The 10,998-nt window shown below is 45.6% G+C and overlaps 1 protein-coding gene across 1 annotated transcript in view; it reads right to left on the minus strand.

The window, feature by feature from the left end:
• Positions 1-10,998, minus strand: part of LOC103270144 (putative polypeptide N-acetylgalactosaminyltransferase-like protein 3) — a 121,219-nt gene that overhangs the window by 33,003 nt on the left and 77,218 nt on the right. Inside the window, exon 4 of the mRNA XM_021717422.1 lies at positions 7,718-7,813. Within this exon, the coding sequence (XP_021573097.1) occupies positions 7,718-7,813 (96 nt within the window). The remainder of the gene's footprint in view (positions 1-7,717; positions 7,814-10,998) is intronic.

Raw genomic sequence — 10,998 nt, forward strand, 5'->3', positions numbered from 1 at the left:
ATCCACTCACCTCAGCCTCCCAAAGGTGCGGGATTACAGGCTGAGCCACGGAGTCCGGCTTGACCACTGATCATCTTAACGAATATAATAATAGTGACAAAGTTTGAAAAGCTGTGAGAATTACCCAAATGTGACACCGACAAAGGGAACACTTGCTGTGGACAAAATGGTGCCGATTGACTGGCTCGGTGTAGACATGCCACAAACCTTTAACTTGTGAAAAACCCAACATCTGCAAAGTGTCATGAAGTGAAGCACAGAAAAACAAGGTGTGCCTGTACATGTGGCCCTGACTTCTGGATGCCATTTAGGAAATCCAGCACTGTCGTTCCCTGTATGTGGACTGTGAGAGCCACTTGTCAGGGATAATTAGAAAGTGAGAACTGGGGACTGGAAATAGAAAAGGGAAGCCAAGCAGATGGCAGAGAAAGAGGCTTGGGTTCCCCGCAGCCTCAGAAAAATCTCAGCAATCAGAAAGCCCGTCACCCTGTACCGCATGGCAGTCTGCGAAGAAGGAGGGTGAGAAGGAAGCACACGCAGGCTGATGGGGATGACAGACGCAGGGCCTGGGAGGCAGGTGTTAACAACCCAAAGTAATAGAATCAGAAACGCTTTGAATATTTTCAGAGAAGCTGAGTGAGAGGAGCACCAATAACAAAAAGACTCTTCATATTCTTACTACCTGCAAGAAGGGAAAATAAATTTATGTGTTGCATTGGAATACAGGGGAGGGTTTTTTGTAAAAAAAATTGCATAAGAGACTGAAAATGGAAAATGAAAATGAGTGGCACAGAACACCCATGGGGTCGAATTTCAGATTTGTAACACACCTGTATTTTCCCTCCTGCTTTCTGTCTCCTCTCTCTCTTACACCTGCAGTAGGTGTTCTCAGCATGGAAAATACCTGTCCCTCAGTCCCCCAACCTTGTTTTCCCACCAGGTCTAAAGTTCCCCTGCTTTGACCTGATGGTGCTTTCCAGAAATCAGATACCCATGGATGGAAAGGGATCACTGGGTTTGCTTCTTACCAAATAGAGAAAGGCATATTCCCAGAATCTCAGGTCTGTGTTTTGGAGCAAAGCCATCTTTTCTTGGGTGTTAACTTTCATGTGCTCTCAAGGGCTCTGTCCCGAGCCTCAGCACTTTGCATGATCACATTTGGAAGCCACGAGGCTGCTGGATGTCATCTACGTCTGCGTTTACGTCTGCGTTTTCCGATGGCGCTGAGGAGTGTCTTCTACATGCTAATCGCTCATTGGAGTCCTGTCGCTGCAGCAGGGCACTAGTGCCTTATTGGCACAATGCATCATAATGACAAGGTGTTTGGATGATGTATCGCTTAAAAGATGAAGCCATCAGAGAATGAGTCCAAGATCAGATTAAATTTAATTATGGGATAAAAGAATTCTCATCTGTCATTCTGGTGATGAATTAACTGAGGGAAGGGATGTGAGCCTCTCAGAAAAGGAGGGAGAGGAAGAGGAAGATGTATTGATGGGGAGGACAGACAGAGGAGAGGTCGTTAATGCCCTCCCCTGAGCCCATTGAATCAGAAAGGTCCTGGGGACAGAGCCTGGTGACCTCCAACAGGGTCGGACACCCTCAGTGCCTTTCCATGGTACACTCCTGGCCTTAAGAGCATTCCTTTATCACCAGCAGCTGTTTTTAAAGAGTGTTCCTTGAAATCTCCAGGGCCACCATGCTGGGAACTCTTCGCTGGTCATGCCCTGCCCATGGTGTGGGTTGCCCAGGGCGGTGAGCCTCAGCTTGGGAGGAAGTCACAGCTGGAGGTTTTAGGTTTGTACATGAGCAGCGCAAAGGCAATGCCCATGAACACTCCCCGTTCTGGTTCCCAAATTTGTTGTGTGTAAAAGTATGTGTGGGTAGGGGGAGGGATGCCAGCAAAGGGGCTCAAAGGAATTTTGGGGATGGCAGAACTGCTTTATATTTTCATTATGGTGTAATTACTTGATCATATGTGTTTATCAAAACTTGCAATACTAAATACATTATAAAGAGTAAATTTTACCTTAGAAATGAAAAAAAAAACCCACATAAAAAAACTGAGAAAGCATTACATATTTGAAAAAAAATTAAAGTTTGGAATACTAGGCCTGAACAGGGCCTGTTTTGGGGAAACAGGGACATATAATTACTACCTCTAAGATTTAACACATAGCCTTGTCCAGAATCGATACTCAATAAATAGTTGTCAATTGAAAAGGAAAAGCACCTGGCGATGTTTGTGACCACACAGAATCCCAGAGCCCAGCTTCAGGAGGCCTGGGGTTGGACTCAGGAAGCTGCGGTTGCAGCAAGTCCCCAGACCGTCGGCAATGTCCCTGGACCACACCAGAAATGCTGGGTGGGAGGTCCCCAGCCTTTCACCCAGGGGCGAACCCTGTCCTTCTCCCTGGCCCTTGGGGCTTTCAATGCTCTGTCTCTTCTGGCCGCCCCGAAGCACCTGCCTCAGTCAACTGTGTTATTTTTCCCCTGCTTCTGCCCTTTGGTGCTCATGTTCCATTCCTCTGTGCTTACTTCAAGCCTTTCCACTATGCCTTCCTGGGGGCTAGAGACACTCAGGGCTTCAAGGAAATGAGAGATATCCCCTAGAATTCACCAGATAACATAGGACAGTCTCCAAGATCAGGAGTCATAGGATATCCAAGTGACAACTGGCATTGTTCCACCTGAGTGTCAGTTTTCTCGTTAACATTAAAAAGTGGATGGGAGGACGTTACTATCTACCAGGCAGGGCAGTTGTGAGGATTAAGCATGTCACCAAAAACAGAGATGGGTCTTATCGGCATTTCTGTTCCTTGTCTTAGCCCAGCCCTGGCCCAGAGCACTCAGAGCTGTCCCTTGGCAGGGGCTGGAACATGGAACTCTGGACCAGACACTACCTCAAGAGGCACCAGGAGGAACTGAGTGGCAGATCTTCTGCAGGGGCCTGAGAGGGCAGGTTCAGAGCCAATCCAGAGAGTTAAGGACTGGGGAACATGCTAAGGAATGCCTCTGCGGACAGCACTGCTCCATCCCCTTCTCTCTTCCAGATAGTACCTTTGCCTCTGGGGAGAAATCAGAAGCTGTGGCTGGAGAAGGTGGATCAGCTGTCTGGAGAGACAGCAGGAAGGGCCTGGCAGAGGGCCTGGCAGAGGAAGCCAATGGCCCCATGGGACAGCTGAAGCTGCAGGGTTTTCGTATGGTTGCTCCAGCTTAGGGACCCATCCTGGGCGTGGACCCAGGAAGGCAACAGCCTGGCACCAGGGTGGGGGGCTTTGGGTCTCCTTAAACAAGACCTCTTTCTCTAAACGGATTCAAGCTGACACCAAAGGCTGCCGCTGTGCCTCTGACGTTCTATTTTTAAATAAAACTTAGGCTCCAAAAAGAAGCGGATGTTTGTCTAATCCAAATTAGTACCCAGCCAAAACCGAGGCAACAGACACTTGAGAGCGAGCCGGCTCTCTGAGTGACCGGGAACCGTTTCCATCTTGTTGACAAACACATGTTGCAAGACAGGAAATTACCCTCCTTGGTGCCTATTTTATTTCTGTTTAATTGCTGTTTGATAATAAATTACAACATGGAATCCATTAATTAAGCTAACAATGTCCACGGAACACCAATTCCTTCTGCTGGGAGTTGCCTGGTTATAGGAGCTCTGATTCCGGCGCTGCTCGCCCACAGCACTCGCAGAGCAGTTTAAAGAGATGCCGGTTGATCAGGAGACAGGACTCCTTGCTTAGGGGGAGTGGGATCGGGGAGGGGGGAGCCTTGATGAACAAGTGGAGGGACCGCCTGGCAGCTGAAGAGCCGAGCCGAGGGTGCTATCTAATTCAGAACACGTGGAAGGACAGAAAGCAACATTAGGTTGACTTAAAAAAAAAATCAGCTGACAGAAAGCAACCAGGGCCCACTTGTAGCTTATAGGTGTTCATCCCAGAGCCGGGGCGGGCCACGAGCAGCCTAATCTGGCTTGTTGTTCCATAATCAACTAAATGACAGGAGTGTGCATTTGGAAAAATTCCACACGCAGATGGAACTGGGGAAAGATGAATTCCAGCTATTTCCTAGCAAATGCCTCGGTACTGCGCTATGAATGCCACCAAGCTCCCAACAGAAAGGGAGACTTGATGCCTAACTCCTGCCTGGGGAGGGAGTCAGCAGGTGGTCACCTTCAGAGTGAAAGATGTCATTAAATGTCAACCCTGTTGTCTGGGGTGGGAGGCTGGTTTGAGTCATGCAGGCACGCCTGCCAGATCTGTTTAGTGAGTGGTCACTGGGCAGGACCCTGAGGGAAGGAATAAAGGCTCTGAAGAGAGGGATAAGGAAGGTCAAATTGACAGAGCACCGTACCAGGCTGTGTATGGGTGTGTGGGCATCACAAGGGCCTTAGAGAGTATTCTGGGTAGCCAGGGCAGACAGGGAGGGTAGAGTGCTGGAAAGGGGGGGCCACAGGGCCACAGAAGGCAGACACAGCTGCCCCAACATCCCGGTCCTCAAGTTCAGCCAGAGTTTTCTAGGAGACTTAGTAAAGCTTTCCCAGAAACATCCAAAGCAAAATGTGACGGCCAAGCACCACAAGGGGAAGCTCTCACGTCTCTGGAAGACTTTGCTAGACCATCTTCATTCCCTTTCTCATTCACAGGAGGAGTTGGCTTCCTCAGGCCAGCTTTTGATAATGCCAGTATTTAAATGGCATAGCCTCTATTATGCCACGATTAATAAGTACTCAGCTCAAATGTTACTTATTCAGAAGAATGGAAAAAGAAACCCGAGAGTTAAATGTTCCTAACAATGACTCCTGAAACATCCCAAAAGGGTGGTCAGGCATAGCCATGTGGCTCAGGAGTGGAACCCCCCAGGCTCAGCATCCGGGCTCTTGCTGCCTGGGCCAGAGGCTGTGGGCATCCTAAGAAGATGGTGTGGGTGTATGCTGGACCTCGCCTCTCACCCTCTGTGTGCCCTCTTCAGGTCCCTGGTCCAGTACCATCCATCTCCCAGTTATCTTGGCCCACAACTAGCTAGGGTGAACTGCTAGCTTTTCATCTGGTCTATTCCAAGACACAGCCTCTTAGTCCTTCCAGGCCTGGCTGTAGCCCATCTAAACATACCATCCTCCTAGCGTGAGCCCTCCAATGACTTCCCAGCATCCTCTCAATCAAGTCCCAACTCCTCAGAACAGCAGCATCAGCATCACCCAGAAACTTGTTAGACATGCAAAATCTCAGGCCCTGCCCCAGATCTCCTGATCCAGAAACTAGGGGATGAGGCCCAGAAGCCGGTATTTCACAAGACTTGCGGGTGATTCCTGCTGCACAAAGCAGTGTGCAGGCCAGAGTCTCGGTGTGCTCCCCCACATCAGGCTTCTCTTCTGCCTTCTCTCTCAATATCCTTTCTCTCCTGCATTCAAAGCCCCAGCCAAAACTGGGTCACCTCCTACCTCCCAGTACCCTGGGCTACATGCACTACGATACTGTTGGTCTTCTGCCTCTTTATGTGTTTCTCCACTTGAGAGCAGGGACTGTATCTTATCAACCGCCTGTGTACAGCTATGACTAGCGTCTAGGTGATCAAGACGTATTTGTTGAGTGAATGAATGTAGGAATGGATGAAGATGTGCAGTGGATTCTTTAGTCCACATTGCCTTTAATGCTAACTCGTGTTTTCCCATGGGCAGCTTTCAGAGACAGGGACAGGTCCAGGCTTCCCATCATTCTCCTGCTCCCCATAGGCACCTTTAGCCAAATGTAGGTGGTGGTGGGCTCAAAAATAATTTTAATTCAAACGGACTGGACATGAACTTAAAATGCTTTGGTTGTGCTAGAAGGTCTGAGTTCTAGGTTGCTTTGCTCACAGGCACTTGCCCCTCTGTGCCTCAGTTTCCTCATGCTGCCTGCCTATCTTCCAGAGTTCCTGTAAGAATTAAAGAATTTTAACACTTTTCCCTGCCTTTTTCACCAATTTTTCAGTCTTTGATAGTATTATCTGTGATTTTAGACCTAAACATTTTTAATACAGTCATACTTCAGTATTTGAGGGGGATTTGATCCCATGATCCCCCATGAATACTAAAATCTGAGGATGTTCAAGTCCCTGATATAAAAGGGTGTAGTATTTGCATATAAGCTGCACATCTACTTTCTATTTTTCTTCTTTTTTTTTTAGTTGGAGTCTCACTCTGTCACCCAGGCTGGAGGTCATTGGCATGTTCTCGACCACCAGTCTCGACTTGCTGGGCTCAGGCGATCCTTCCCCCTCAGCCTTCCAAGTAGCTGGAACTACAGGCACATGCTAACATGCCCGGCTAATTTTTTTTTTAATTGTAGAGATGAGGTCTCACCAAGTTGCCCAGGTGAGTCCCAAACACGCAGGCTCAGACAATCCACTCACCTCAGCCTCCCAAAGGCGCGGGATTACGGGCTGAGCCACTGAGCCCGGCTCATTTTATATCTTCTTTATGAAAAACTTTTAAATTAAACTCAGTACGGTGACAGAATTTACCATTTTTCAGACAACTGTATTTTTAATACTCATTCCTACTTGTTCTTTTATCCACAGCCAGACCTGTCTGACATCACCCTACCTTTGGTGGGAGGCAGAGGGTCTGGACTCTGAGAACTACTTACAATGATGGCAAAGGGCATATGGCTCTCTCTTTTCAAGAGCTGGTCTCATAGGTAAGCAAAGCTGCTACATGCAGAGAAGATCCATGAGCCTTTATGTGTACACGCATGGGTGTGTGTGTATGATGAATGGGACTTTGCCTGTGAATGTGTGTCTTCACAGAACAGGAGAGAAAAAGAGGGAGTTTACAGGGGTCTTGTCCAGTGCTTTCCTCTTATGCATGAGCAAACAGATCCAGAGAAAATCTGTGAGCCTGACTTGGAACCCACCGTCCAGTAACCCTCTGTAATTGAAATGTTTTCCCAATTTGTGGTTTGCCTTTTGTTACTACTGGTTGACATATGTTTTACATTTTTATGAATGTCAAGTCTAGTGACATTTTTGGATGCATTTTCTCCCAGTCTTAGAGGGTTTCTGGTAAGCTCTTTGTGTACAAACTCTCTCTCTCTCTCTCTCTCTCTCTCTCTCTCTCTCTCTCTCTCTCTCTCTCTCTGCTGGCTACCACAAAGCCGTCAAAGGAAATTCATTTATCAGGGCTCTGTTTTCACTTGTTGGTTAATCGCTTTGCCCTTTTTAAATTATCTGGTGTGTTCTCTGAAATGCTCCTACAAACACTCTCTCCCTTCCCCATCAGCACGTTGCTCTCAAACCAGCATTTGGGGTCTGGGTCATACTTACCATGGAACTAATGATGCTCCTTCAGGATGGATGTGTCAATCACGTTCTCACGAGGGAAGTCTGCTATTTCTTCCAAGTCATAAGCAGGTAGATTTGGTTATAATGACAACATATGCACATACGGTACATATTTGCATATTAGCAAATGACTGTGACTTACCCATCTTTTCCTGTCAATATGAAACCTGCACAGTGATCCTCTTAGTATCTGTGCTGATGCAACAACTACTTGTGAATCTTTCCCCTAGTTTTTCCAGAGAAACAACCAGAAGGCTTCCACCTTCTCCTGAAAGTCCCAGAATAGATAACAACTACCAAGCAGAGGACAAAAGACGCATCCTGAAGTCTCACAGGGACTCTGTGGTCTGGTGATGTGATTTTACTCCCTTCCCAATCAGAGACGAGCTCCTACCTGCGGTCCCCAGCCGTGGCATGGGTACAATATTGCTGTGTGGTTCTCCAGCGGCCCCTGGTCCAAACAGACATCTTTTGCCTTGTTGTTGCGAAGCTGAAAGAATAGACAAAACATTACCCATCAGAGCTCATCTAGTGGAGATGCTGATTTTCAGTCGCCATTCTCCCATGCCTTGCTTCTGACTGCATGATGGGAAGGTCACGTGACTGACCAAATAGAGATCAAAGGCTCAAGTCTGTGAAATGATCACCTCAGCAAGAAAGACAAAGTCCTCCAGTGGGTGATGAGGGCACTGGCCCTCTGATTGTGTCCTGGCAGCCTGCACCCCCTCCCCCTCCCCTCAGAGAGCCTTTATCCTAGATCCTAGGAGGATCTTGAAGAACTTCTGGACATAGAAACATCGGTTACTCAGATCTTAGGTTTACAGGCACCTCAGAGAGGGGTCAGACGGGGGACTGAGATAGTCGTCAAAGCCCAAGTGGGCCTTGGCCCCAACATGGGTTTTAATAACCCACGGAATGACAAGTTAGCTTCTCAGCTCACTATTTGCATAGAGACATGAAAACAGCAATCAAAAAAGCAAACTAAAACCTTGCCACCAGAAAAAGCCCTAGCAACATCAATTTATCTGTGCAAATATATCTACTGAATGCCTGTCCTGTGGCAGGCACCATTGTGGGGGCTTACAATGTATCCATGGAGGAAATGGACAAGACAACAGCCCTGAATCCACACATGCGCTTTGGGAGTGGGTAAGAACCAATCTTATTTGGACCTTGAGGTCCATTCTAATTCTATATTGGTATCCATCCCTCCCACCACGCAAGGGGCTCAGTGGGGTGGGGGGGGGGGGGGGGGGGGTGGTGGAGCAATGTTATTAGTCTTCATATATAAATATATTCCTTCCCCTCCAGACTATATTCTCCATAGAAACCAAATTAACCAGGGATAAATGAGAGTGGCAAGGGGGCATGCTGTTATTTGTGAACCCTAATCGTGACTGGCTCAGACAAACGAGCAGGTTTTTAATGATTTTTAAATCTTTTTTAAGATTTTAAAAATAACGCTACCTCATTGAGACATTTTGGAAAATAACAATTGTTCACAAAACTTTCACGCAATCAGTTAATGTTTTCCCTCAATTTTTAGATTTTGGCTTTGCTCAGTTTGGCTGTTTTGAGCAACTCTATGCCAAAGTTTTGTCCACATTTCAGATGTTCTTAAGAACAAGATTCTAGAACTGGGATTGCAGTATCAAAGGGTCTGAACACCTTGGGGTACTTAAAACAAGCTGCCAACTATCACCCAGAAGCTTTGAACTAATTCATACTTCTATCCACATGGTACTTATCAGAACTGAGTTTCACTATTTAAAAATACTATTGTTTTGAGAGGTAAAAAAAGATATCTTGTTTTTATAAATTTACTATTTATGGTAAGTTGGAATGTTTTATATTTAATAATCATTTCCCTTTTTGAGAATTGTCTGTTTATTGTCTGAAATCTTAAGCGGTTTTATTATAGATTTGTAAGAGTTCTTTATTTATTTATTTACTTTTGGATACAGGTCTCACTGTCACCCAGGCTGGAGTGCAGTGATACAATCATAGCTCATAGCAGCCTCAAATTCCTTGGCTCAAGCAATCCTTCAGCCTTAGCCTCCTCAGTAGGTAGGATTATAGACACAAGTCACCAAGCCAAACTATTTTTTTTTTTTTTTTGTAGAGACAGGGTCTCCCTATGTGAACAAGGTTGGTCTCGAACTTTTGGCCTCAAGTGATCCGCTCACCTTGGTCTCCTAAATTGTTGGCACTACAGGTGGCAGCCACTGTGCCAGGCCAAGATCTCTTTACATACTAAGGATATTAATATTTTTATGGTGTATTTGTTCCACATGATTTCAGACTGCTAGATTTTTAAATCTTGTCTCCAATGTTTATGCAATCAAATCTATCATTCAGTAGTTTAACAAATATTTATTGAGAGCCTGGTAGGTGCCTAGCACTGTGGTAAGTTTAATGAAAACAAAGATACAGTCCCTGCCCTGAAGTAGTCCATAGTCTAGTGCAATGACTGAAATATGCCAAGGCCAACAAGGAGGACTTTACTCCTTCTGAGGATTCAGAGACAACTTCTCAGCAGTGACTCCTGCACTAAGTGTTAAAAAGGATATGTGGAGGCGATGCTGACAAAGACTGATTTTTTTTTTTTTTTACCCAGGTAGCAACAACATGGATTTTGGGTTTATATTATTCGGCTGTACATGCATGCTTTATACACATTGTATGTGTGTTATACTTTGCTTAAATGCAGGTTAGAGGGGGAAAAAGAGGAATCAAAATTAACTGAAGGGCAGAAGCAATTCAAACCACAAAGGCAATATGAGCTGACCACAGAATTTTGTGCAAAAGCATAAAATCAAGTGCTTTTGCTGATGGAAAGGCAACATTTCACACATACAAAAGCCAATATGTAAAGCCTCTGCATCTCCTTTTTAAAAAATTACTTCAAGACATGCCAACTGATAGAGGTGAATAAAAATGTAAAAATCAAGGAAAAGCAAGTTGTTTTCTAAGCAGGCCTGGGTCCCATCACTGCTGTAGGGGAGGGGCCAGGCTGACGTTTACACAGAGGTCTCTGTCTTTCCTTTCCCCTGCTCTGGGATCTGGCTGTGGCCAAAAGAACAAGTAGGAGTGAGTGAATATTAAAAACACAGTTGTCTGAAAAATGATAAATTCTGTCACCAAACTGAGTTTGATTAAAAAATTGTTCATAAAGAAGATATAAAATGTCATATAAATAAAGTACAGTCAGCCCTCTGTATCTGTGGGTTCCACATCAGTGGATTCAGCCAACCCTGGATTTACAATATTTTTAAAAATAGAAAATAGACGTGTAGCTTATATGCAAGTGCTATGCCATTTTATATAAGGGACTTGAGCATCCTTGGTTTTTAGTATTCATAGGGGATCATGGAACCAGTCCCCCTCAAATACAGAAGTATGACTGTATTAAAGATGTTTGGATCTAAAATCACAGATAATCTTATCAAAGACTGAAAAGTTGATGAAGAAGATAGGAGAAAGTGTGTTAAAATTATTGTGTTACGTACTGGTAGGAGTGAGCATTAAAAATAGAATTGTCAGCTGGGCTCAGTGGCTCAGCCTATAATCCCGCACCTTTGGGAGGCTGAGGTGAGTGGATTGCCTGAGCCCGCGGGTTCGAGACCTGCCTGGGCAGCGAGACCTCATCGCTACATAAATCAAAAAAAAAAAAAA

The sequence above is a fragment of the Carlito syrichta genome, unplaced genomic scaffold, assembly GCF_000164805.1.
Source record: "Carlito syrichta isolate Samal-C Ts95f unplaced genomic scaffold, Tarsius_syrichta-2.0.1 Scaffold309734, whole genome shotgun sequence".
Lineage (NCBI taxonomy): Eukaryota > Metazoa > Chordata > Mammalia > Primates > Tarsiidae > Carlito > Carlito syrichta.